A 27,411-nucleotide genomic window follows, 5' to 3' on the forward strand; every position below is an offset into this window, starting at 1 on the left:
ATTCATAAACTCTTCATTTTCTTTTGGTGATTAAATAAGTTAATAAATTTAGAGATCGTGACAATAATTGGTTTGATGGCAAACATGTAATTTCTATAACTTTATATTTATTTTTTTAAGTTAATATAATTAAAGCATACTTAATTATTTTTTGTATGATAAAAATGGTTCATTTCCTGGGCTCCACTTTATGTATCTATTTCACATTTCACGTGGGTTTGTGAGTATAGAATTTGATATTAAAAGCGAAAAGCAATTAACATGATCATGTCGTAGGAGATACATAGGTCATTAGGTGTCGAATCTAAATTTCGAATTTCGAGTATAAATCGTTACACAAAAAATAATTTCAGTTTCAAATTCTATCGATCTAATTTCAAATACATAAAAAAGTTTATAATGTATGCGTATATTAAATGAGTGTATGTATGTATCTACTTAGGTATTCAATTAAATATAATCAATAACAAGAAAATGTTTCCAAACATAATCAAAATGGCATAAAACTATATGTTGACATTGTGACAAGCCGACAAACTAGGTTTGATTTGGTCCGAAAAAACATAAATTATTTTGAAAATTCCAATGTTATAAAGTTACTAAAACCTAGCTTTTGTTAGCTTTTATTCCCCTTTTCGTTCTTTTCAACATAGCAAATGCAACTAGTAATGTCAATATCTCTGTTATTTCAAATGTGAAAAGGTTTTATGAAAAGGAGATTCTCCCAAAAATCACAAAAGAACACGAGGCTGTTTTGGGGCACTTTATTAATATATGGTTTGAGGAGGTTCGTGTTGATAGAAGGAACGTTATAATGGGTTCATCTCGAAAAAAACAATTGGGATCAAGACCGATCCATATCAAAAGAAAATGGTGCAGTCAAGACTGTTTTTTCTTTCTTCTCAAATGTGAAGTTTCTTACTAGGAGTTAGACTTGGAAGAAGTTTACTTCCATCCTTGTAATAGTACAAGCTCACCGCCTTGCAGATATCCTATTTAGGCTTTCCTTTTTGGCTCGTGTCCCTAAGGGAGAAGTTTCCACACTCTTATAAGAAATACTTCGTTCCCCTTTCCAATCAGTGTGGGACCTCACAGTCCGCCTCCCTTAGAGGCTAGCATCCTTGTTGGCACACTGCCCGATGCCGGGCTTTAATACCATTTTTAACAACTCAAGCATACCACTAGCACATAATGTCCATTTTGACCTGTTATGCATCGTCGTCAACCTCATGATTTTAAAACGCGTCTACTATAAAGAGGGTCTAGCTCTACTTTGACTAGTGTCTCGCCCCATCCATTTGTTACAACCCAAATCCACCACGAGTAGATATTGTCCGCTATAGCCCGCTACGTATTGCTGTCAACCTCACGATTTTAAAACGCATATGTTAGAGAGAAGTTTTCGCACCCTTACAAGGAAAGACTCAATTCCTCTCTCCAATCGATATAGAAATTCACAAACCTAACCTAAGTTCAACTAAGTATATACTCTCGACTAAGAGATTAGATGTCTAAATCTCTCGCCACGACAAAATAAATTTACTTGTTTTTCGAATAAAAAAAGAATAAGTAAAAGGGGATGCCTTGAATTATAAGAGACAGATGGCAGTCAGTGTAAAAAAGAAAGAGATGATAAAAGATCAAAGGCAGCTATAGACATTTATATTGAGGAGCAACATCCCGTGCTCACATACAAAGATATGAACCAATAAACAAATGAACAGTTCAACAAGTTTAAAATAATTATCCTTTTAGTTTCTGTAGAAGAATACTTCCTATGCTTTCAGGCTTTGTACAGCATCATCATCACATGAATAGACCAAAAAAAACAAATGTAATAGGGAATGCAAACTCACAGTTGAAGCGCTTCCTTTGCACATCCCAGATATAAGCAAATTCCATTCTATATATCTGCAACTTGAAAGTGAAAATGGCATCAATTTATGATGACCCATAACTCAAGTTCTTCGTAACCCAAATGATGAGGAAATCGTGGTCGGTCTCGTATTCGCATATCAGTGATGATTTTGCAAGAGATCAGCCAACGTAATCTTCCCACATTTGCCAGTGTCTAGTCTATCGAAGTTGTTCGATATCTGCATGACATCTTTCTCTGTTACCTTACCCATCTCCTTCAGCTTGTATACCACATATTCTGATCTACTGCAAATGGATAACATAAAATACCAAATGTCAAACTAAATGGAATGGCTATACATGCACAAAATAAGCTTGCAAAGCTACCTTTACTTAAATCAAAAGGAAGGGGGAATGAATTATAAGTGGACAGAAGAACATGGGATTGGACAGGCAGGACAATTGGGAAGTAAAGCTTAAGATAGATGTTGTAACAGCTCAAGCCTGAGCTTACTGCTAGTAGATATTGTCTTTTTTGGACTCTCTTTCGAGCTTCCCCTTAAGGTTTTAAAACATGTCTACTAAGGAGAGATTTTCACACCCTTACAAGGCATGCTTCATTCCCACTCCAACCGACGTGGGATCTCACAATCCCCACCCCCTTTGAGGGCCTAGCGTCCTCGCTGGCACACCACCGTTCAGTGTCTAGCTCTGATACCATATGTAACAACCTAAACACACCGCTTAGTGTCTGGCATCTGATCCCTAATAGACACGTTTTAAAACCTTGAGGGGAGGCCCGAAAGGAAAAGTCCAAAGAGGACAATATCTACCAGAAACCAAAGTAGAGATTGAATTACAGATGGAACAAAAGAAACGTTCATACAAGAATCAAGAACAATTTTGGATGAACGATGACAAACTAGCAACTTATAGAGTTTCAAACAGAGTAAAGCCAGAAGTTATAAAAAAAGTTTAAGGTGAAGATCTTATGCCCATACACACAACTCTCCCCTTTTAACCCTCATCCTACAATATACATTTATAATTGTGGAACAATCAGAAGACCAAAGGCAAAGCAATACATCATGACTCCTCAGCTAAACAGCATACTAAGTGGTTTACGCTACAAAACATCGATGAAGTGCGACGAATTCTACTTGCAAGTAGTTTGAGGACGAAAAGCTGCCTATTCTCTTCTACTATTTGTTCGTATAGTAATTTCCTACGGAAGCAATAGTACAGCGTTTCTGGTGATAGTTGCTACCAACCTAGGATTTAATATCTTACATATTTCCATGTCAACTAAATGTAGTAAGGTCAGACGATTATCCCTGACACTAACCAATATAAACAAGAAAGAATCAAATCAAGTGATCAAAAGTTAACCATTTACACCAAATCAGGTGATCAAAGAAAGAATCAAGATCCTGTTCCTTACTCATGCATGTTCATGAAACAAGACAATTAAGACTTGTAACCAATCAGAATCAGTAACATCCAATCCAATTGTCCAAGCTAATTCTGCGAATGAGTTTGAATGAACAACGTTAATGCATACCTCACACAGCCATTGTTGTCGGTATCAGCAGCAAGAAACTCGGAGACAGTCATATCGTGACCAAGTATCCATTTTGCCATCATCCTATGCCGCTTATCCACTCTTGCCTCTGCTAAATAAAGGAACGCCCGAGCGACAGCAAGGGTCGATACAAGCAACCAGATTGAAGCGAAAATACGACCCGTCATCGACTTGAACGCCTGATCACCATATCCGACGGTTGTCACAGACATGACTGAAAGATAAAATGAATCCAACCACCCTAAGTCCTCAACAAAATGCATAACACCCATGCCAATTCCTATACAAAGTATCACAACACCTAAGGCCAATGCCACTTTCATTCTAATCCTCATTCTTCCCTTCTTCACATCAATTATATAGGATTTCCCAGATTCACGCTGCACGCCCCTCTTCACATTCCTTAACAAATAACTCTCCTGCAAATCAAGCACATAACTGACCATTCCAGACAGCAATATATCAATAAACCCAAAGCCCACCAACACAAACAAAACTGAGAACAGCTTAGTCGCTGCACTATTTGGAGTAATATCTCCATACCCAATAGTGCACATCGTTACAATGCAAAAGTACAATGCATCGACCACAGGATGAGTCTCCGAAGCTGAAAAATTATCGCGATTAATCCAATATATAACCACACCCAATGATAAGTAAATAATTAGAAGAACAACAGCTTGGCGGATTATAGATTGTTTGCCAAATTGTGGCTTGGGCTCCTGCGAATGGTTGATATCATTGATGACCGCCATGGCAGGTGCTGTTTTAGAGCGGTGGAGGTTGCTTTTGTGGCATGAATGCTTCGAATCCACAAGCCATCCCTGTTGAGACGGCGATTGGGATTTGGGGTCCAAAGGGGTAGATGGGTCCTGACGAGAAGACGAAGCAGAGGGTCTCGGTGAGGCAAGAGACAGTGTCAAAGCATCGAACGCAGAAGAAGCATCTTGAGGGGAAGATGAAGGGCCAAAGATCAGACGATCTTTGAACTCCGTGGGCGTCATAGGGAGAATAATTTCATCATTTTCAGGGAGTGGATATAATTGAGGGAGAGAAGGCGGTTTCCCTCTTGGGCTCATATATGGAAGAAGAGGCTCTTTCTCCATGGCGAAGGTTGACCTCTGAGGCAAAGATTCACAGAACAGCCGCGAGCTGCAGGAATAGAAGAAAGGTAACAAAAAGGGTCAAAATGGAAACCAAAGGCGACGATGTTGAGGAATAAATTTCAAGTCAAACGGGCAAAGTGGGAGAGAAAGTGAGAGCTCAAATGGGAAGAGGGAAGTTTCTTTTGTTGGGACCCAGAACCGAAATCCTTCAAAAGGGTCAAAAATGGAGGAAACCCAGTAGTATAATTACATTACATTACAGAACGAAGACAGAGGAAGACGAAGGATTAACGAAGGAGCGATTAGTGAGATACGATCCAGAAAATAAAGAAAAAAAACAAGAACAATTTCACGCGTCATTGGCAAGAGGGTGAGCGTTGATAATTGACATCGGATCCCAACCGAGCCTGAGAAGGCAATGTGTGATTGGGAATCGAATTCCTTTGGCTTCTTTCTCCCCCCTCTTTTTTGGTTCTTTCTTTAATCTTCGTTATAACAGTTACAGAAATGGAGCTTCATCAAATTCAAGACAGACATATATATTCTTACTTATCTACTTCAAAATTTTGGACTTTATTTTTATTTTTGAGAAAACAAAAACCTTTAGAATTTTTCGATCAATGCCCCGTTTTTGATCTTCCAAATATAGAAGAAATCAATAGAAACTTTGTATATTTTTTTTTTCTTTTAAACGGATGGCTTACTAAATTTGGGTTAAATCGTTTATTATAGATATCATTAGTTTATAATTAGTGCATTTTTAACATGTACTTGTAAAGTAAGCATAATTAATTAACATTAGGTACACCACTTTATGGATATATAAAATTACAAACATATTTAAAACTACCTTAAAATTGTTTGGTAAATAAACAATAAATTTAAGTATTTTACTCTGATTCTATTGCATAACGTATTGAATATGTAAGCAGTAATTTTCATTATATTTAATTTAATTCAATATATTATAGACACTATCCTTAATAAACTAAATTAATTATTTGTTCATGTTATGTCTCCAGATTTTAATACAACTTTTTTGTGCGTGAAAATAGCATTTAAGTTTAATCAAGCAATACCAAAAATAGTTTAAATATTACCGAAAAAAAAAAACCAATTATTTAATTTATTGAGGACGAGGGTCAATTTCTTCCCAAATGGCAATCAAACTTGTGAAATCGTAATAATTTAAAACTCACTAGATTTGAATATATGAACCTATTATTACATCTCGATTGAGAATACGTACCTTAACCAATTAAAAAAAATTATGATCCACCGTGAACAATCATGTCAAACATTGAAAATGCTTAAATCTCTTTTGTGAGGAATCTTTTCAACACCTTATCCTTTATCTACAGAGATCCATATCCATGCTTACAAATAAAAGTTTCATCATCACAATCATAAACGGATGGATGTGACGACTTGGTATTATCACAGCACACATCACAAATCAACAGCCAATATTATAAAGAGAAACTGATAACAAAGAGACGAGAGAAAATGCTCTCACTCAAATGATGGGCCTAAGCCACAGGTTGCATCTGTGTTTCCTGCGAGGAAAGTACGGATCTTTCCCATTTTCCTTCGTTATATGGACCTGTACTTACTAACTTCCGCATTCATATTGAAATAGATGATGGTTATTAAATGCACTTTCATCATTGAAGTAGTACAGCAATCCAAATCAACCATATCAATACCTATATTCAATGATTCCAAATTTGTATGGATAGCATTAGACAGGCACAGATCAATCTCTAGATTAAAATACACCCAGAATTGAAGGGAAATCAATTCCTCTTAACAATCAGAAATTAGAAAGCATAATAATAGTTCAAGGTCGATACTCTGACATACAGCTTAATGGTTTGGAGAATTTGACCGCAACAATGATGTAATACCAGCCAACTCCGAGGAGTTCTTGCATTCTGAGGTGAGATTATGGGGTGATCATGATAAAGTAGCAGCAGAGAAAATGGATAAACAGGTAGATATTGTATAGTGCAAGCGATAAACATACAACAAAACTGCTGGCATAAGCATATGTTATATAAGGTGAGCAATTCATATCACTTGCTAATCGTCGTCCTCAAGAACACTTCGACGCCTTTGTATCTAAAGAATTATGGGCATTATACAAAAAGTGTCAGGCCAAGAACATATAAAAATTCAGCAGGCACCCATAATGTAAGCAATGAAAACTCACAGTGACTTTCGTCTGTTTTGTGGTCTGGTTGTTGATCTGTTCAAGCAATGTTATAAGCTTCTCTTCAGACACCTGAAAAGAGATGGTAAAATCCGTCGTTTCATTCATACTGGAGTTTGTCATATTCCGAAGTAAATATAGGTGCATCAATTTTGACAAAGAAACTGGAACGATATGCTACTGCACACACCTTCTCTACAATCTGGCCCATCTGGGCAGCTCTCAGTATAACATCTTCGACACCTCTAGCCTTCTCAGGTTTAACCAACGCAATTCGAGCAACTGCATAAAAGAACAGGGAAAAATGAATATGAATACGGTAAAATAGCCAGTAACCAAAATGCAACAATGACTAACTAGGCATAATTTGCCCGTACGACCTCCATGCCAGCTAATAGCAAAGCACAGTTTGACAGGAATGCCATCTAATTGCCCGAAAATAAGGCTGGAGTAAAAGTAGATCTAGTAACATCGACAATCAACAAAAAGGAAAACCCATACTCCATCCAAATCTTTATACTCTTAGTTTAGCAATCTTATCCGATAATAATGCTGAATGACTATTGCCAAGGGTATCATCAATGCCAAAACCCCAAATCTAACATTTACAATTAAGGAATTCAACTCATATTGAGAAATAATAAAATGCAAAAGAATTGTGAATCAAAATGAGCAAAATGTATCCATTTCATTCAATGAAGCATGAAAACCATTTGAAACTCTTTTTTTTTTCTTTTTTCTTTTTTTGCAACCATGGGTCCAGAATTGTAGCATGCATCGCAAATGATCTTACTACAAGATATCCATGTAAACGAGAATATCCAGGAACCACGGAGAGAAATACAACCATCATATAAACTCTAATCAAGAAGTTGGCCCCATAATGACGAATGTCTGAGTCAGTTCAGCCTCAAAATTGAAGGTATGCAACCAGAATCATCCTTAAACTGAACCAACGACATTTTCCAATTAAGAATCTTTTTTCCCTCTTTCTTTCAGGGTGGGGGAATCAATTTGGGGTTGATGGATCGTGGATGAGGAAAAGAAGTAGAGTTTTTTTAAGGGTAAAGATACTATCTACAATGCATGCTAAGGTTAAACTTACGTCTTTCCCTCGCTTGCATTGACAGAATCTGGCTGAGCATCATTTGTCTGCGTTCCTCTGCTTCACTGAATGTGAAAGAAATTGTTGTCATATGCTAAAGCGGGACTTGGATACTAAAAGTGATGACTAAAAAACAACTACAAAATAATAAAATAAAATCAAGAACCTCTTAGCCTCTTCCTGGGCCTTCTGTTGCTCTGGATTACTTTGGCTTCCCTAATTATCATTAGAAGTCAGTAGAGATGTCCACGATCAAGTAAAATGTTCCCACGCATATAAACAAAGAGATTACAGCTAAAATGTTCCCACGCATATAAACAAAGAGATTACAGCTTACCATGCCACGCTGGGCCATGAGTTCCTGCATTCTTCTCTGCCTGATTGCTTCTAGTTCAGGATCATCCTATATGAGGGTCAAAGGTGAGAATTCCATTTACAACCACAACAGAGATAAAAAATAATAAATAAATAAATAAATAAAATGCCACGAGAAGGAAAGATAGAGTTTATCTGTCGTCAAGTATAGTTGAAAATCATGGGCACTTGCTACTTTGATAGAATTAGTAGCTAAGCTTGTCTTGCCAAGCTAAGCAATCAAACTTATAAGATTGAAATCACTTGGTATAGTAGTAAATTATAGAAATTTATTAGTCCTCTACGAGGGATTTGAGCCAAACATTGACAATGTGACATAGAAAGAGAGTGATAAACGATATTAATAATTATACCAATGAGTATTGCGAAAAAAGGCCAATGATAATCAATAACCTATTGATGCTTCAAAATAAAAACTTTGGATTAAAAACGCCAACAAGTCAAGTTGCCGCTCATACATAAAATAAATAGCCCTTTACATCTATCTATTTGAACATAAATGATCAAATGAATAGTTTGCAGTTTAACATAGGGCTCTAAGTCATCCAACTGTAATCCGAATCTGGAAGAATTCATATACATGAACATAAAATTTATGGGGAAAACGCAAGAAAACGCCGTTAGATAAAAAAAGCCAAACCCCTGATTCGGTAAAGGAGAAATATTGCCGAAGCAGAACGAAGAAACTCAGATTGAATGAAGAGTAAACATCATTACAAGAAAAGGTAAATTGAGTTTGAAGCAGCGTTTGATTACATCGCAAACTACAGGATTTCCTCACACACTAGAAACGAATCGAAAGCAAGAAATCGACATAGGCGAAATTACCATTGTTTCGAAGATCGAGCTAGCACTAGCAGTCAGTAGAAGAACAGTTCAAGATTTTCCTATAAGGTGCAGCCTGCAGAGGCGAAAAGGAAGCTGCGGATTTCCTTGGTTGCGTTTATGAGACGCGACCCACTTTTTGCCTGTCGATCGTATCGCAACTCTATCTTAGCGGTGGATTGGCCAAATATAGAAAGTATTCCGGCTTCATTAAATTAATATATCTAATAAATTTAATAGGAATTTTGAATAAAATGACAAAATTAAAAATTGATGGATTAATAAATATTTTAATTGATTTTTTTAAAACAAAATATTGATAAAATTTTAAAATATCTATGGAATATTGATTTATCAAAGTTAGAATATATGAATAAATAATCGATTTTCTATTGATTAAAAACCCAATAATTTGGATTTTATAATAATTATATGTTTGATATAATTATCTAATTTAAGAAAATCAACCACTTCAAATGGCCGTGGTTATCAATTCCAACATTTAGCGGTCATCGGCGCACGTGTTCAGTTGGAAGTTGGAAGTTGGAAGCTGGAAGCGTTGAGCGGCAACATCACGTAGATACAATTTTATCTGCAAATCGCAATGACCTATTTTTTCGCACTCTCCTCTGCGCTTGATTTTCAAAACCAAGGTCGTATCACAAATCATCTAATCCACACACTTTGATTTTCTACTAATTTCTGAATTTGCAGGTTCCGTTTTCGTCGCTGTTTCACTTCATCCATCGACATAATGAACGGTAATTCGTTTCTCCGAATTCAAGTGTATCTTTTCTTTATCATTCGATGAAATGTTGATGATCTCTTAGTCGAGACGAAACGGCAATCTGTGTAAATGTTGGCTTCAATGTATTGCATGCTAGGTGTTTGAATTTATGACTGACTCGCACATTTGACGTCGACGTTTTTGGTGTTTTTTTTTTTCATCTCTGAATGAGCAATTGCGATTACTCAGATTTAGGATGTGGTGGATCTGCGATTCTAGTTATATCGTGTTGAAATCAAGACTAGCCTCGTTGTTTTGTCTCGCTTACGTTATTGAACAGTTCGCATATCTTCTGTGCATGCATGTGTGCGTAAATAAAAAATTGATCGAAAATTTATAGTTGAAAGGATAATTATGTTGTGATGAATCAAACGTTTGAAACCTTGAGCTCCGATAATTTCAAGTGGAATACATACTGCCTATGACCGAAGTGGAATTTCTATTATTATTTTAGAAATCTTATTTAGCTCATCTTTGGTGGATTATCTACTTCTGCCATAGTCTGATTCTCCAGGCCCCATATTTCGTGCTGTACTCGCGATTGAAGCCATTACGTGCAGCCTTCTACAAAAGTGAATTTGTTTGCTTGTTTCATTAGTAATGAATGAGTACCTTAACGTTTGTATAAATACCAATACAATACTGAATTTCGTTAGTATGTGTTTCGTTTTAGATTCAGAAAGAGGTCATTTGTGTATGGACAGTCCAATTTCTCGAATTACTGGGATATTGTAGGGAGCATGTGCGCTTATCATCAAGTAGGAAACCACTTTCTGGATTTAGAATGCTTTGTACTGGCGAAGGTGCGGGTTGGCCTTTTAGCTCACTGAAATTTGTGAAGCAGCTACTGCAAAGTGTCAGCCTTCTTTTTATTTACGCATGATACTTTTTCTGGATAATGACTCATCCAACCAGAGCATACTTCTACTGCCAGGGAAACTATAGGATCCCTTCTTATTGGGGCCTCCTTTCTGTCCCAGGTCTACAACATGCTGCTTGTTTTGCGAATTTGATTCAAGGAAAAGGTTTTTCATGTCCATTCTCTGGACTTGAAAAGCTCTGAATGGAAAGCAATGTAATTTGCATATACATCATCGCTTATGTGGCATAATCGACTATTTTGTATGTGCCAGATTTGACGAAAAAAAAATGTGTTCCTTGCAACTCAAAGGATTTGCGACCAATGACCGAGGATGCAGCAAAAGGTTTGATTCGAGAGGTATGTGATGACTGTTCTATTTGTTAAAAGAAAACGTATCGTCGTTATGCATTTCATTCATTTTTGTCTTACTTTTTCTTTTTAAAGCTGGCTGAGTGGAACCTTATAAATGAAGATGGTAAACTAAAGTTGAACCGATCATTGAAGGTGAAGAGTTTTCTTAAAGGAATGGAGTTGTTTGAACTTATAGCCGAAGTTGCAGAAGCAGAGGGTATCTTGCTTTCCATCTTCGAAATATATGATGCACTCTTCTATTGTTCATGAATCACCATGATTCATTTATTGCAATATGAATTTTAGTGAGGTCTAAATCTGAGTTCTATAATTCAACGCAGGCCATCACCCTAATCTTCATCTAGTTGGATGGAACAACGTAACGATTGAGATATGGACAGATGCAGTAGGTAAGATTTCTTTGTTTATGCAGCATTAAATAAAAATCCCCTAAACATTAAACTCAGACTTATTTGTGTCACTCATAATTTTAATGGTCTGAATTAAACCGTCTAAAAAACCATTTGAACGTGAAGTTTGACCTTCTTAAATTTTATACCCAAATTCCTAGACTTGAAACAATATTCTTTACTCCGTATGAATGTTAGATTTCTAATATGCTGATTTGAGCCGTGAAAAAAAAAAAAAACATTTCCGGACAGTGAGTATAATAACTAAAAGTATTATTAAAGCATACCATATGCAGGATGATTCCTCTTCTTTACCCCCACCCACTAAATAAATAGCAAAAAATGGGTGAAACCTCCTGAATTGGAACAATATGGTTCGAGGAATATGGGAGGACCTTTCTAACTGTTCTTTAACTATCAAGGAGCTGCAAGACATCTAATTTATTTCTGAATTGGTTCCTTTCCTTGCATAATAAATAAAGTAGTAGTATCCTGTTTCATATCCAATTAAGTATTTGTAAGATTGTGTTTGACATAATTCACTTTGGGGCAGGTGGACTGACTGAAAATGACTTCATACTCGCTTCCAAGATCAATAAGCTCGATGCTCATCACCTACTGAGCCTGAACGCTTCTATTAGCAGTCAACATGACTGTTGATCAGGAACCAAACACTCCCAACACTCGACCTTATGTTCTTGTCCCAAGTCGAGATCCCCCGGTTCTCTCTTCATGCCATTACGCATTGCTTTAGTTCAGCTTTGCAGTTTGAAAGATGTTTATTTTATTTTTGGGGTTTAACGAAGAATTGCTATTAATTTTTATTGGCGTGCCATTTTGAGCTTCAACTAGAGGTAGGTGGATGTATTGTCGTTAGATTGAGATGATCCGTGGATCTCTAAACTTTAAGTACATCATAAACTTGGGCTACTTTTGTTCTAAAAAATAAATAAAAAAAAAAGAGTCGACTTTAAGCACAAACAACTCATTTCCACAAGCAACAACTTAAAAATAATTATAAAAAAATCTCGTTTACAAAAAAAAAAAAAAAAATAATAATAATAATAATGTCACAATTACGGGAGTGAGTAGTCATGCGAGCGTGGCGTGCACCCACTTATAATGAAGCTGTCTGGTTGTGTGAGAGTGAGGAGGGCGGTCATGCATGCACCCGCTCCTTATAGACTGTCGCAATCACTGGAATGAGTAGTTGAGTGTGAGTGAGAAGGTCGATTATGCCAATAAAATTTTATGAATTTTTTTATTATATGCGACAAATTGATAATTTGATACCATTAAAAGTGCTACTAGTTCTAAAATTTAAAAATCATACCAAATCTCTTTTATAATTCCCCCAAAAATAAGAGATTGAGCTGAATGAGATTTTAAAATAAAAATTTATTTTCATTTTTTCAATTTAGTTTTTATGTAATTACAGAACCAAAAATCAAGATCCGAATTCAATCTGAAGCGTTTGTTAATACTTAATAGAGATCCAATGGTGGACAGGTCAGGGGGCTTAAAAATCCGCCTCATAAACACAAACCTCAACCCATTTCTCCATCTCTTCAATTCGTTTGCAATTTACACACAACTGTAAACAATGGTAAATTCTACCCTTCACTTTTTCCGTATTTGATTTCTCCTCTGTGATTGATAATCTTGCACTTGAGCTCGTTATAGGCGTTGATTTATTTTGATACTACGATCTTCACGTGTGTTTGTCACCGATTTGAACCCATTTCTTCCAATGCTGTTCTCTTTATCTCCCATAATGCTTGATTCGATAGTGTATACTTTTGAGATTGTGATTATAATTTGATCGCTTAGAATCTCTGATCGGATCAAACTAATTCATGCACACACATTCATCTGGGCGCTAATATTTGGTTTTGGAGGTAGAATGATCCAATGTTCAGGATGTTATTAGCAGGAAGATCGCCAATTTTTTTCTCTCCCTCAAATGAACTGTTATGTTATTTCCTATCGTGGTTTGCCAGGGTAAACTTTTGAATTCCATATGAGAAGATGAATGAAATTAGATATAAGCTTGCAAAAGTTATTCTGTCGGCTTGGGTTTTGAATCATGATGAACGATTAGAATTTTCTTATGTTAGAGTGGTTCCTCACTGTTGCTGGGGCAGCCTGAGTCACTCATAACAAGGCCATAATTCTTGCTTGTTTCCTCGTCAAGATCATCCATCAGACGTCTAGGCCACTGCTATAAAACCACTATGATGCGGAATCGCTGATATGCATACCTGTAGTATTACTACAAATACTTTGGATCTTCATGTGATGATCCTTTGCTCTGTACGTGGTTTTGATGTAGGATTCCTGTCCTTCAATAAAAAATATTCTCCTGTTGGACTCTGAGGGGAAACGTGTGGCTGTCAAGTATTACTCAGATGAGTGGCCAACAAATAATGCAAGGGAGTCTTTTGAGAAATCTTTATTTAGCAAAACTCAAAAGAGCAATGCTCGAAATGAAGGTAATCCATTGTTTATGGCTTTTTAGCCTCTCTTTTCACCATCTTGACGTTTCCATGGAACTATTACCTTCTTAGAACCAAGATAGCATTGAGATAAAACAAGAAATATGCTCCAAGTAGTTTTAGAAAATTTTGATACTTCTATATCCTGTTAACGTGTTATTTATTGTTTATCTGCAGCGGAGATAACGATGTTTGAAAGCAATACTGTTGTTTACAAGTTTGTGCAAGACCTACATTTTTTTGTCACTGGTGGAGAATATGAGAATGAGCTCATTTTGGCGACTGTTCTTCAGGGATTCTTTGATGCTGTTGGCCTTCTCCTTAGGTCTTATCTTTATAACACTTATTACTGTTTACTGGTTATCAATTTCCCTGCTGTATTTTCTGTATTTCACTGCGAACTTACGCTCACATTTACTGTATGTTGCTTCTACTTCAGGGGTCACGTGGAAAAGAAGGAAGCACGTGAAAACTTGGAACTTATTTTGTTGTGCCTTGATGAAATTGTTGATGGAGGGTATGTTTTTAGCTTATTTCATGCTTTTAAAGTTCATCAATCCTATTGTTCTGTTTAGTCTTCTTGAGTTTTTAAGCATATTTGTCAAAAATGTACTGTGAATAGTTTTTTAATCTTGATTTTATCTAGAACTTAGAGATTTAAATAGATATATTCGGAATGAAATATGTATACTTGATACAATCCGTTTATGAGATATCGAATAAGGTTGCTTTATTTTTGGGTAAGATGGTATCATGGTTGTTTAATGGAATATGGAGGGAAGTTCTAGAACCTTGTCATGAGGCACAACTTCCCTCCATGAGCATCACATAAACTAGTAATGAGTTGGACAACCTCACTCGATGCGCATGCTACAAACTAGCAATGAGTTAAAACAGTATTATAGTACTGAAATAGATTTAGTATAGCTGTTCCAACAATTGTTTTGTGTGTTATCTCTTGTCCTTGGCTGCTTGAATAAGATGGAAGTGTATAGAAGTAAGAACTGCATCCAAGGTTGCGTTGATATGGAAACCATTTTTTTGTTAGGAAAGAATCTATCGTTGGTTCTAATTCTGTTCGTATATCTTGGTATTTGCAAATATCATGATTACTATTGTAGCAAAGCTCTCATTTAAGAATTCTACTTGACCAAATTTACCCTCTTCCTCCACATTGTCATCCAATGATTAAATATTGGTTCCCTAAATGCACTCAAGGAAAATGATTGTTCGAGCGTTTTTTCTCCTACTATTATTTTTATGCAAGAAAAATGAAAGGGAATTCCTATGAATGCTAAATATAGTTTTGAAAATATTTTATGTTAGTGATAATTAAGGTAACTAGTAACCTCTCTTAAAGATCAGAAGTTTGATTCTCTATCCCTCCCTTCAGTAGAACTTTAAGAGAGAGGGTCATAGGATGCAAATGCGTTTGATATCTTATTTCATTGAACGGCAATATCACTAGGTTTAGATGAAGTGCAAATCCATGATACGTGCATTGTCTTAAAATTTGTGTCCATTTTATCAGTTGCAAGTCTTTTAGTTTGATGTTCCATTTGCCTTTAAAGTTACTCAGTTAGTGATGGCACTGGTTGTTGCGAGCTAGTTTAAACTGCTTTATATTTATGAAGTATTGTTCTTGAGACCGATGGAAATGTCATTGCTGGGAAAGTTGCAACTCAAAGTATAGATTCTTCAGCTCCTTTGTCTGAGCAGGTATTATTACCCTCTTTCCTGTGTGGGTTTTCCTCAAAGCGAAATTTCGAACGTTGAGAATTGAAATGGTAAGACAAATGGATGTAAGGCTAACTCATTCTTATTCACAGACAATTAGCCAAGCACTGGCAACTGCACGTGAACATCTCACGAAATCTCTTCTTACATGACGTATACGCTTGCTCATGGGGGGAGGAGCATGGAGAAAATACCCTTTGATCCGACTAGTGGTTTAAAACGACACAAAGTGGTTCGTTCCCATCACCTTGGAGTTGCATTTTTTTTTTCTTTTCAGTTTCATAGACAATCTCTCATAATTTGAAGTTCCTGCTATTGGAACTTTTACTTCATACCTTTCTTTTTCCATAAATGGTGCTTATTGAATTGTTTCGAGTAAACTTGATAAAATTAGATGTCGGATGTATATTATAGTTCATTAATTGATTTGATTTGAGGATCCATTACTCGAGGATGGCCTTTCTTGATGTAAACTTTCTTTGTAGAGTTGTAATTAATCCTTGGAAACATATATCCTACTGTGCCCATGTCTCTCCATATTCATTTCTATATAATATGGGGCAAAAATTAAGTAGCATAACTTAGGCTCCCAGCACAAAACACTTGTCCAAACCTATCATTGCAAGCAAGGTAAGAAAAATAACATTAGAAAAGGTAAGAGCAAGAGGGACAAAGCAATACGCCACGGCAAATGATTTCACTCCCAAAAGACCAAATGATAAACACATCGGAGAACTAAGAATTCGGTAGAGGTAAAACTGTACTTGTTTCGAAGGGGTCTTTCAACCATCATGATGAAGCATAGACATTGGTATCACTATATAAGCCAAATGAGCCTTTTCAATACTAAACAGTAAACCCCTTGGAAAAGCTTTAAATTAATGTGAAACTAGGTTAAAACTGCGGAAAAACAATGCTTCTTCATACCATATAACTAGGAGAGAAAGGAGCTCAAAAGAGTGGTTCACTAATCCAAATTAGCAGGCCTCGTTAAAACATAAGCAGACAATGATATTGTGTAAAATACAACCTCGTGGCACGGGAGTGGCCAGTCGATCTCTTCAGACAAATTAATAACATTTCATTAATTAATTAATGCCAGATCATAAGAGCACCTCTGATTGACCACTACCACGACACGCTCAGCCTATTAGTAGCTGTTTTGCCATATCTGTTGCGACTGCTTGGGCTGTTGACCTTGAGATCCTCCCAGAGATGCATCCCTGAGTGTTTGCTGTTGGCCATCCAGTGACATACCCGCCTGGGAATGGTAAAAGTTCGGGTATCCCAGTGCCCCAAATTGTTGTGAAGGCTGTTGACCTTGCCGGAATCCACTAGATTGTTGATTCTGCCCTTGGAGGTTGTAATATGCACTAGCGGGAACAGCAGACATTGTTCGGGAACCAGGCCCATGAATCCACATCGCCGGGTTTTCATTCTGCTATAGATTGTCAAAAAAAAAAAAAAAAAACACCAAGTAAAGTTGCTGCTATATAGTATATATATGATATAGCATTGTCTAGACTGCTTAAACAGTTCAAAAAGTTACCTGCTGGAGGGAGAGTAAATGATTGCTCTCTTTGTACTGTGAACTTATAGCATCTTCATAGCCAATGGATGAACCTGCTGGTGCTGTGGGAGGATTCAGCGGGAAATTTCCTCCAGGAATGCTAATTGAACTTCCAAAACCATAACCAGAAGCAATTGCAGCAGACTGAGGCAAACTGCTAACAGAAATGCTATTTTTGTACTGTGGAAGTACTGCTGCCAAAGCTTGATGGTACGTACTGTTACCTGCAAATGCTTGTTGGAAACCAGAAGGCATATATGTGTAGCTCTGTGGCAAGAAAGGGTAGCTAATCATATTGGTATAATGACCCACAGGAAGTGTGGGCTGAGAATAAGGATGAACAGCAAGGTGTTGTGGAAGGGCCGGTCCTGCTGCAACATTAGACTGTGGAGTAGGCTGAGAAGTAGAAATGCTACTTGTTCTTAGAACCTGAAAATTTAACAAAAAGATGATCCGAGAAAGTTATGAATCTATACAAGGGAATGATTCTTCCCTATTGGTATTTAAAATACCATATTTGCCCCGGGATTAGAAAATGCAACTCCTTGATACAAGATGTACAATGTCATGACTATTTATTCATTTAATTATAGATACATAAGTGATACTATTCACAGTTCAAAATAGTAGGCAATCATTTATCAAAGCATATACTAGTACAAGGAATTATTCGTGTGCGGAAAGACTTGGGTTGGAACTGATCAAAGAAATTGGGGAGTGTAATGCAGTGTCTTTAAAAAAATTGCCCACATCAGAAATAGTACAAACTCAAGTATTCTCTCATCTATTACACTAATAAGGCCATCTCATAGATAGTGACAATGATGGGAAGTCGTATCTTTAATTCCTTCTTGGGGCACATCTTCCTTATTTTCTCTGGATGTTTTCATTCTTTGTCCAATAGGGAAATGAAAAATGTCGTGAATCTTCTTTCCCTTTTTTTTTTTACTGATCTTAGGGAAGACATTCTTCCGCGTGAGTCCCTAATATTTCCATCGGGGTAATCATGTAGCTCATGCTTCCATCTTTGATATGGTCCGTCCTCCTCTAGATGCCTTTCTTTGTGTGGTCACTCCTCTTTGGAGGGTGAATACACCGGACCACATTTTCAAGGATTTGTCCTTTATGGTGAAACATTATGTATAAGAGAGCATTTGAGAAACTAGATCCTTTGGGCTATCAGCTTGCTCGCTCTATCTGTGATTGTTTTTTCAGTTGTTGACAAAAAGCAAGAAGCACATCTCTATGGTGAAGGAGGTCCTTGTACATCCACCAGGAATTATGTGGCACGCTGATGGACTGCAATCTTTTGGGGTCTATGGCTTGGAAGGAAACATAGAATTTTGGGACAAAGCTTGGCCATTGGCTAGGTTTAATGTTTCTATTTGGGTGTCAACCTTCAAGGACTCTTTAATTACCCGTTAGGTCTTTTAGGTGTGGATTCAAGCCCCATTTTGAACAGCTCCATGCTTTTTTAGTTTGGTCCCTCGGGGGAAAAAACATTAGGTTGCATAAAAAAACTGGTCTGGATGGTAAAACTGATATAAAATCTCTAACTGAATTTTTCAACAGAAAATTAACAGAAATATTATTGCACAGTTCCATAGTAAATTAAGATCCACCTAAAAATCCCCCCATCTCGCGGAAGTCACCAGTTCCAAATTGGGTACTAAGAATATTCAGCTACCGAGCGAGAAATTGGGAAGAAAATCAAAAGCCAAGTGGAGAACAAAAGTAAGCAACTTCAAGGATAAAAAAGAAAAAATCATCAATATTATTTAATGAAAATGAAGTTATCAATTCAAGATTAGATTTCATTCTTAATTACTATTTTCACAGACATAACCACTATGAATTTGTATCAAAAGAAGTCAAGCAGCAGATGCAATATAATCAAATATTATTTGATGCAAACGAAGTTAACAATTCAAAATTATATTTCATTCTTAATTAGTATCTTCACAAACAGAAGCAATATGAAGTTGTATTGGATGGGGTTATGCAACTGGTATCCAATCTCTCAACAATGTGGTAAATTGAGGGTATGAATTGATTGCAAAAGAACGCACCTCTGGCATGGCCATGGAGGGGCCAGTTATCGAAGAAGCAACATTGCTGTACTTCGGCACTGATTGTGTGTCTGGAAAAGGTGAATATGGAGGATCCTCCCTCACTGTCTGAGATGTGGAAGCCAACAACATATTGTTGGATAAATTATTTGTGTATGCTAGCTGCCAAAAATAGAGAAAATACTTCAGAATGAGAACGCATCCTACCAAACAGACACTTACACATGAACAAAAACAGAAATAAAAACAAAAAGGCAGTAATAGCATGATCAGTGCCCACAATAATGCTATATTTAAATACAGCTAAAAGTAACGTAGACATTTCTCGTTCAGAGTTATAAAGCTTCTGAAAATCATAGAGGATACTAAAACATATTAACCGCCATAAGCATTTATGGAAAAAAGAAATTGTTGGTGATAGCGTGCTGCCCAGTAACTGAAGTGCGCGAACAATGCACGCCTATAAGCCTTCTGATAACCTTTCTTTAAGACCAGTTTCTTTCATGTTTAACAAGGATAGCTGCTTTCTTTACATGTATGTGCATATGAACCTTGAAAACGGTTCCAAAAACAAGAAAACACGAAACTGTTCTACAATCATTTCTCCAAACAAGCCACTACAATTCTTCAAGAAAAATTCACCCACGGGCAAAAGAGAGCAGACTCAAATGCCCCAACTTCAAAAACATGTACAACAGATCCATAGAAAATTAAATATTTGACATTACCATCGCTCTCTCAAGGTTCTGCATTTCTGAACTACTCTGTATAAATGGAATTTCTGATGGTTGGTTGTTCTCATAACTAAATGCTGGAGAAGAGGATGGAAATGCATATAGACTAGCCTGAGTATTTTCAGAGCTTTCCTGCTTAACCTCTGCTTGAGTAGCAGGAGTTTCGTAATATCCACCGCTAGCACTAGTTCTATGAATTAGGTTCCCATCTGAGTTAGTACCACCATCCTCGTAATACTCAGAATTTCTGCAAGTACACTAATGAAATTATTGCCAATAAAAGAGGAGAGAACAATTTAATTTAAGCCATCAAATCATTTAAAGAAAAATGTAAACAACACATCAGAACCAAGTTAATAGTTTCCTCAACACTAGAAATAGTGTTAAATTGTCTTTCATATGAAAATATCACAAACTAAAGCATACTCTCCACGTGAAATTCATTAGAATGAATAAAAGTAATCATATAAATATCGAATCCATGATCCTAGTTTTCCTTCATTAGAAAATTTCATCACCATAATTTTATCACCATCGCCTATGCTTTATTTAGAATAAGAACAGTAGTTTCTGGGAAAAGATACCTAGCCTCGGAGTGACCAACTGAAGAGACGTCTGCTGGCACAGACATCTCCTCTACATTACTATTCTGAGGTTCATTTGAAAAACCCGCAGAACCAGAAAAGGTAGCATTAGTCCCAGATCCAAAACTTCCAAAGCTCAAATGAAAGCAATCTGGGGTGTGAAGCTGAAGGTGATGTGGAATTACTACAGAAGGATTATCCTCTTCAGGTGGTGAGCCCTGGTCCTCCTCCTGTATGCTCAATTGCTGAAAATTTGCAGACAATGATGAACCGCCATCTTCAGCTGGAAAAAGTAATTAAGAATTATAAGTTGGTCTAATTTGTAAGAAAGCTAAACCCTAAACGGCTACCATTATTAGGAAACAAAAAACAATAAATGAAAAGTATCAAGGGATGGACTAGAATACTTAACACAGATCAAACAAAAGAATAGTTAACTAAATCAAAAACCACTGTAAACAAATCGATGCATAGATCAGAGATTCTGTAGTTTGACATTAAATCTCTTTTTATTCTACACAGTTTCAAGGGCAGAAAATATATAGTCAGATGTCATCATTGAACTTTTTTTCTTCTTTAAATCAAGAACACTTGCAATAAGGATTTCTCCACCCAAAGGGAAAATGAAAATAAAAATACATTGCAATGAACCATATTCCAGAAAACCTAATAAACTAACTTTCAGTGAGTTCCTTCAACATCCCATCAAAAACCTCAAAAGTTTCAACATAACCAAAATTCCAACATATGCTAGACAAATAAGACCTAAATTACAATGGAATACCAAGGCAGAACATCAGAAGCTTAAATTATATGAATTGACACGCCTCAATCTAGGGTGGATCTGCTTTATTGCACAATAGCGCTTGATAAGACGAAAGACAACAAAATTCAATTTCTTTGAAGATCAAAAGAAGAAATAAACCTTAAATGAGATACTCTAACCAAATTAAATTTCAAGATTGCATGATAGCTATTTCACATCTAAACCATCTCATTTTGAAGGGAGAGAGACGGTATATTGAACCTTGAGATGACGTGGTTTATAGAAACTCTATAGGATTCATAAAGAAGTTTACAAGAAACTACCTTCAAGAAACATTTCTTTAATAAGAAAATGGGATTTAACACACTTCTCTCACAAAAAACGGAGTTTAAAATTGAGAGAAATTTAGAAATAAAGGGAAAGAAAAAATTGGCAGATAAAACCACCACTCTAACATCTGCCGATTTAAATTTTAAATCATTTCCAAGAATAAAAACAAAGAACATCAATAAAGCACCTCATATTTACTCATGGAATTCAAAACTAATTTAATGAAGACAATTTGACAGTAAAAAAAAAAAAATAAAAAAAAAAATTAAGACTAGGTTAAGGAAAATAACCTTCATCATGTTCAATAGCATGCCTGTGAGGCAAATAGGAGCTCATATCCTCATATAAGTTATTATCTGACACAGAGGTACCCCCAGAGTTATCTTCTTGAATATTTCTACCCAATATAGAAGCATGAGCAGCATGGTTTGCATCAATTGTGTCAACGGAACCACTTTCAACCACCTGAACCTTGTCTTGATGTATATGCTGACTAGCAGCATCCAATGATAAGTTCGCTGGATTTGAATGCAACTCCAAGACTGCAGGCGACTCTATGGTACTAGAGATACTAACAGGTTGAGGAGGCTCAATTGAGGGCCATTCATCATTGAGTGATGCCTGCTGACTCACAATACCTGGTCCAGAGTGAACTTCTGAAACTGTGGAAGCCTGATGCTGGGCTGAATGAAAATTCTGGTGTGATGGCGCAGACTGAAATGGTATACTGTTAAGAGAACTAGCACCTTGAAGGGAAGTGTTTTGCACTGAGGAACTCTTTCCCTGAGGTTTTCCCATCTTGACAATGTCAGCCATCGATACTTGGCCTTGAGCACCCCAGGTAGATTGATAGCCAAAAGTGGACTGTGAGGATGAGATTGCTCCATCTCCTACACCTAATCCTGCTAACTTATTTTCTGTAGCCGCATTGTTGCTGTAATAGTGATTTAAGGGTATATAAGACCAGTTTCAGTTCATCTAAGATATTCTTTAAAACCAAATATATAATCCAACAATGCACAAAAGTCCCAACTGGGGTAAATAGATCTTGTATAGTTTTAGTACCCAGCATAAATGCATACACCTATCATGTTTGGAAGTAAATTGTTCGATAACATTTTTATAATTGTTAAATAATATTTTTAATTGAAAATTATGAAAAAACATCCTGTGCCAGTCATCATTTTATTTATTTCCACATCATACCTGAAAATAGATAACACGAAACAAATAAAATTTCATGTCCATAAAAACCTAGCATAAGAGATAGGTTTAACAAGCCTGGAATTATGTAATTTGGGTTAATTTAGCAAATATACTGATGAGATTGTACCTTGGGCTAAGTAATCTTAACTATGAAAACTCACCTATTTAATCCTAAGTTACACAGGCCCACAAGCCTAACTCATAATTCAAACATCTTCCAAAAAATGCTTAGAAATCTTTAGAAACATGCCCTTTACGCAGGGGTGGGAAAAACAAAAACTACCTAAAAAAGAAACTGGATCCACAATATAATATAAACCTTGTTATGATGATTGAAGGAAACGTGTCCAGAACGTAACAATTTCTATTGTGACTGCTAAAACTAACCAAAAGTCAGAAACCTAAATGCTTAAGAACATGAGTCACCAACCCAAAAGGCCAGAATTCATACCCATTTGGGGGTCTTCAGCCTAAGGCCCAAAAATAATCTACATTTAGTCGCATCAAGAAGGACAATAAATGCTCACTTACTATTTTGGGACAGATATCATAATTCATGAGTTGCTAGTAGCCTGCATTTAGCATACAGCAATGAAGCATTTTTTTCCTTTTCATTGTAGACTGTAATTCAGACACAAAATTCAAACTTATTTCCTATTAGTCTACAGTTGCAAATGAAAAAACATAGTGAAGTAAGAGAAATGAAGAAAGTAAAAAAATCCAGCAAAGGGTGGCAAAGGGGAGGACGAAATTGTCCGAACCTTTGAAACCCCATCCCTCTCTTTCCTTTTTTCGCCCCCATGTCCCTTCACTGATTTGAAACTAATTGTATACTTGTTTGAAACTAATTGTATACTTGTTTGAAACATAACAAGCAAAGAGTCCATCTATCTATGAATAACGTTCAACTATGGTATTGCATTGCACAGTACTCAGTAATTCACCATTGAAAAATTAAACACAAGCTCATGACGTTTAACCTGTGAGATGGAAATTGGTAGTATGAGTGGCTTCCAGATTGTCCAGATGCAGAAGACGAACCAGCATGATCTCCATTTTCTTTTTTGTACACAGGTTTACTGTGCAACACACCAGTTTCTAGAAAAACAATGAAATTTGGTCAACCTTTAGTGAAAAATATGTGAAGTTTAATCTCCATAGCATCATATCACTCACATACCACGACCGGCATAACGATCTGTACTGCCCTTATTCATACGGTTGGGAGGGATGCTAGGACCACGAGATCTGGAATCAATTGGATCCTTATTCTGAAGAGGCAAGGGAAAGAGAAATGGGGTAAACAGTTGAGAAAACGGTAAGAGGATGATTATATTTTGAACAAGACAATTTAGTCACTAGAGCCAGCTAAACAAAAAATGCAATGATGGACGACATGATAAAAACTTTTCGAACAAACATCTGAAATCCTCTCGCATACGCACCTCTTTTTTCTTTTCTCGTTTGCTCTTCACCTCATGAAAAGGGTCTACACAGCGATAGAATAAAATTAATATAATTTTCGAGCCTTCAGAGTCCCACAGAATGTGACTCTAACACATCACACAACCAAAAATGTCCTAGCAGATAATTCATTCTATAACATGTATTTAATATCTCCAAAGGCATAAATGACTCTAATGGGTAATAGAAGAATGAACACAGAAGTTAGCAAGGTTTAAAACGACAAAAACATGAACCATCAAGCACGACATATAAAGGACAAGGTAGGACACAAGGTGAAACGTTTCCCAGGCTTGACAACGGTGCTAAAACAGAACTACTTAGTAAACTAGGTATTCTTTCTAGTCCCACTTCACCAACGATTGCAGTAAAAATAAAACCTTCAACTTTCAAACTGAACACAAAAAAGAAGGTGAAAAAACTCCGCAACGATCGATGACAAAGTTAGGCGACTAGCAAGCATTAAATAGAACACCTATATAATGAAGTACGAGCTTTGGTTTAACGACCTAGGGTTCCTGCAGCAAAACCCAGCAGCTAAAACAAAAGAACGATTAACCTTCTCGACGCAAGAAAAAATGAGAAAGCCATCGACATGGATTAGAAAAGAGACCTTGCGTGAGAAGACGATTAACGGCTTCATCAGGATCCATATTACATTCCCTTAGGGTAGCGTAGATCTCCTGGTCGGTACAGTTACCTACAATCTCTTTTAAGCTCTGGACCATCTTCCGCCACTCTGCCGGAATTCCAGACGCTCCATTGGTGCTTTTGCCTCCTCCTTTAGCACCCATACTGTTTCACTATGTTTTGGATACCTCTCTCCCTCGCCGGCCGGAGGTTCAGATCTGAGAAACGGTTCAAAAGGGCTGCTCTTAGTCCGTCTCCCGCTAGGGTTCCGCCGTGTCAATAAGAAGATATGTTTGTCAAAGCACTGTATACGACTCTCTTTCTCTATCCCTCTCGACTCTCGTTCTGCTTTTTGTTACGCATCGAAAACCCTTTCCCTCCCTCTCTATTCTCTCTCCCTCTCCCTCTCTTTTTCTCTCTCCAAATAAATAAAATTAAAATATTATTTTGATCTCTATATCATTTCTATTACTCATTAATAGGTTCAGGCAATAAAAATAAACATATTTAAAATATATATCATATAATAAAGATTAATAATCTAAATATTTTAAAGACAAAATTAACAATAAACTTGATTAAAATTAGATGTTTAAAAATAAAAATATTCAAATGAAAACCAAAAATAGTATATTTTTACTTTTTTTGGAATCTAAATAAATGTAAAATCAAGTAGAAATAAAAATAAAAATATAATTATATAATTACCATGCACGGAAAAGTTACAAAATTACAATAATAATTATTATTAATAAACGATAATACAATGCATAAACTTAAACTAATGGTAACATTCCGTTCTTTTTCTTTGAGGTCAACATTCATTACTAACATTCTGCCTGTTTCTCTAAATAATATGTTTCTTTCTCTTTCCAACCAAATTAGAATAGGACACTAACAATTAAACAATTTATTTAAAAAAAAACTGTCTTTTTATTTTTATTATTGGAGGAAAAATATTTAAAGACTTTAAATATAAAAATAATTAATTCGATGATTAATCCGAATAGTTCTTTGGTCGACATTAGAAGGTAAAATGAAATTTATTTAAAAAGAAAAATTCTAGAGACGGAGTCCTCCGTTGGGCTGGCTGAAATTCAAAACTTGGGCCTTTCTGGGCCACGTTATTTACTGGACCTTTCTTTCAATATTTGAACTCTCAACACTAGTAAAATATCGACATCAAAACCATATAATTCGACATGTCGACCCTGAATTACCAAGATTTCTATGCTTTACTGTATAAAGCCATCATGAGGAAGAGAAGAGGATAATTTCCACAGAGGCTGTTGGTCTACATAGCCAAAAAGCTAACATTAAGCAAAAAATAAATATATAAAAACAGGACAACAACAAGATGAAAGATATTTGCAATCTCTTGTATATTGCTGCAGATTACAGTGATTAAACTTTCAATAAATCCACAGAAAATGCAGTTCAGTTCATCCGTCAAAATTAGCATTTCAACATTAGAATGATTGTAAAAGGTCTAACAAGTTACATTTTTTCATCGAGACTTTTCGACACAAGGAAGCAATACATACAAATAGCTTAATCTATCACATTAAAGAAAAACTAGGAAACTTTTTAGGTTCTGAGAGGAAGAGAACGTTATTACAAAGTGAGCCGTGGCAACGGGATACTACACTAATTCCTAAAGATCGTTGATAACAATTACTACAATGGATTGAGATTCAGAATATTAGAGTATCAAGAGAACTTCCTTTCAAGCATTCTGAGGAAGGAAAGAATTATGGGCATACCTAGCATTTTCCCATATGAAGAAATTTAGAACTGCCCTTCAAAAGACCTGCAGAGAAACCAGAAAACTTCATATAGCATAAAAGACAGCGATCATTATCTATCAATATGCTAAATCATGCAATCCAAAGAAATCAAGAAATATCCCTTCTCTTCATAGAATCGAAGCATAGGTATCAAAAACATTCCTTCAGCTGGAACACCATTTTCCTGAAATAGCAATAGAAAGTTATAAGCAGGTACTTCTTTCCCATCGGGACATCTGCACCAAGATTAGCTGTGTCACGCGGGAAATAGCAGCTAATACACATGGTCGTATAAAGAAATTTTCCTCTTGAATTTAACTTGGGACACCTAAAATCGTAGCAATATTTTCTTCCAGTCTTTCTGAAAGAAATTTTACTAAACTAAAACAGCATTGCAGGTAAAATATGAATAATAAACATGGCATGTTAATAGATGTTTGCATCATGCATAATATAATATACTATGGAAAAATAGGCACCATCCTCGTCAACACCAGCGCTTCTTTCTTCTCCTTTTTTCTTCTCTTCTTTTTTTTTTTTTTTTTTTTTTTCCTTTTTTTTTTTTTT

The 27,411-nt window shown here is 36.1% G+C and overlaps 6 protein-coding genes across 12 annotated transcripts in view; 2 read left to right on the forward strand and 4 right to left on the reverse strand.

Moving 5' to 3' along the window:
• Positions 1-1,635: 1,635 nt before the first annotated feature.
• LOC111497264 (two-pore potassium channel 3-like) lies at positions 1,636-4,545 on the reverse strand. The gene is made up of 2 exons (XM_023148020.1): positions 3,419-4,545; positions 1,636-2,163 (listed from the first exon to the last, which is right to left on the reverse strand). Exons 1-2 carry the CDS (start codon positions 4,543-4,545, stop codon positions 2,016-2,018), a joined length of 1,275 nt encoding a protein of 424 aa, XP_023003788.1. The 3' UTR covers positions 1,636-2,015.
• A 1,649-nt stretch (positions 4,546-6,194) lies between these two features.
• On the reverse strand, positions 6,195-9,237 carry LOC111497139 (DNA-binding protein DDB_G0278111-like). Of its 2 annotated transcripts, XR_002720569.1 has the most exons (8): positions 9,066-9,237; positions 8,200-8,265; positions 8,029-8,078; positions 7,863-7,927; positions 6,948-7,039; positions 6,758-6,829; positions 6,572-6,666; positions 6,195-6,479 (listed from the first exon to the last, which is right to left on the reverse strand). XR_002720569.1 is itself a non-coding variant. In XM_023147811.1 (7 exons), the coding sequence occupies exons 1-7, from the start codon at positions 9,066-9,068 to the stop codon at positions 6,628-6,630; spliced, it is 387 nt and encodes a 128-aa protein (XP_023003579.1). In that variant the 5' UTR covers positions 9,069-9,237; the 3' UTR covers positions 6,195-6,627. The 2 variants fall into 2 exon arrangements, 1 of the variants encoding a protein (XP_023003579.1); XM_023147811.1 differs by having other exon boundaries at positions 6,195-6,666.
• Positions 9,238-9,542: 305 nt separating this feature from the next.
• On the forward strand, positions 9,543-12,402 carry LOC111497138 (putative pterin-4-alpha-carbinolamine dehydratase). 3 transcript variants are annotated; one of them, XM_023147808.1, is made up of 6 exons: positions 9,543-9,715; positions 9,777-9,823; positions 10,983-11,068; positions 11,156-11,279; positions 11,404-11,472; positions 12,026-12,402. In XM_023147808.1, the coding sequence occupies exons 2-6, from the start codon at positions 9,817-9,819 to the stop codon at positions 12,130-12,132; spliced, it is 393 nt and encodes a 130-aa protein (XP_023003576.1). In that variant the 5' UTR covers positions 9,543-9,715; positions 9,777-9,816; the 3' UTR covers positions 12,133-12,402. The 3 variants fall into 3 exon arrangements, with proteins under 3 accessions (XP_023003576.1, XP_023003575.1, XP_023003578.1); XM_023147807.1 differs by having other exon boundaries at positions 9,543-9,823; XM_023147810.1 differs by having other exon boundaries at positions 9,543-9,823; positions 11,216-11,279.
• Positions 12,403-12,971: 569 nt separating this feature from the next.
• LOC111497203 (coatomer subunit zeta-2-like) lies at positions 12,972-16,177 on the forward strand. The gene is made up of 6 exons (XM_023147913.1): positions 12,972-13,078; positions 13,805-13,964; positions 14,145-14,292; positions 14,407-14,484; positions 15,602-15,686; positions 15,797-16,177. The coding sequence occupies exons 1-6, from the start codon at positions 13,076-13,078 to the stop codon at positions 15,854-15,856; spliced, it is 534 nt and encodes a 177-aa protein (XP_023003681.1). The 5' UTR covers positions 12,972-13,075; the 3' UTR covers positions 15,857-16,177.
• A 349-nt stretch (positions 16,178-16,526) lies between these two features.
• Positions 16,527-25,480, reverse strand: LOC111497110. 2 transcript variants are annotated; one of them, XM_023147767.1, is made up of 10 exons: positions 25,041-25,480; positions 24,409-24,452; positions 24,144-24,234; positions 23,944-24,061; positions 22,048-22,691; positions 20,662-20,944; positions 20,072-20,324; positions 19,344-19,505; positions 17,254-17,703; positions 16,527-17,142 (listed from the first exon to the last, which is right to left on the reverse strand). In XM_023147767.1, exons 1-10 carry the CDS (start codon positions 25,219-25,221, stop codon positions 16,855-16,857), a joined length of 2,514 nt encoding a protein of 837 aa, XP_023003535.1. In that variant the 5' UTR covers positions 25,222-25,480; the 3' UTR covers positions 16,527-16,854. The 2 variants fall into 2 exon arrangements, with proteins under 2 accessions (XP_023003535.1, XP_023003534.1); XM_023147766.1 differs by having other exon boundaries at positions 16,527-17,145.
• A 1,018-nt stretch (positions 25,481-26,498) lies between these two features.
• LOC111497111 overlaps positions 26,499-27,411 on the reverse strand; it is a 7,918-nt gene continuing 7,005 nt past the window's right edge. For 2 of the 3 annotated variants that reach the window (XM_023147768.1, XM_023147769.1), the window contains exon 8: positions 26,499-27,080. In XM_023147768.1, the coding sequence (XP_023003536.1) occupies positions 26,995-27,080 (86 nt within the window). In that variant the 3' untranslated portion in view covers positions 26,499-26,994. The remainder of the gene's footprint in view (positions 27,081-27,411) is intronic. The other variant, XM_023147770.1, reaches the window with a different exon arrangement.

Source organism: Cucurbita maxima, unplaced genomic scaffold (assembly GCF_002738345.1).
Source record: "Cucurbita maxima cultivar Rimu unplaced genomic scaffold, Cmax_1.0 Cma_Scf00023, whole genome shotgun sequence".
Lineage (NCBI taxonomy): Eukaryota > Viridiplantae > Streptophyta > Magnoliopsida > Cucurbitales > Cucurbitaceae > Cucurbita > Cucurbita maxima.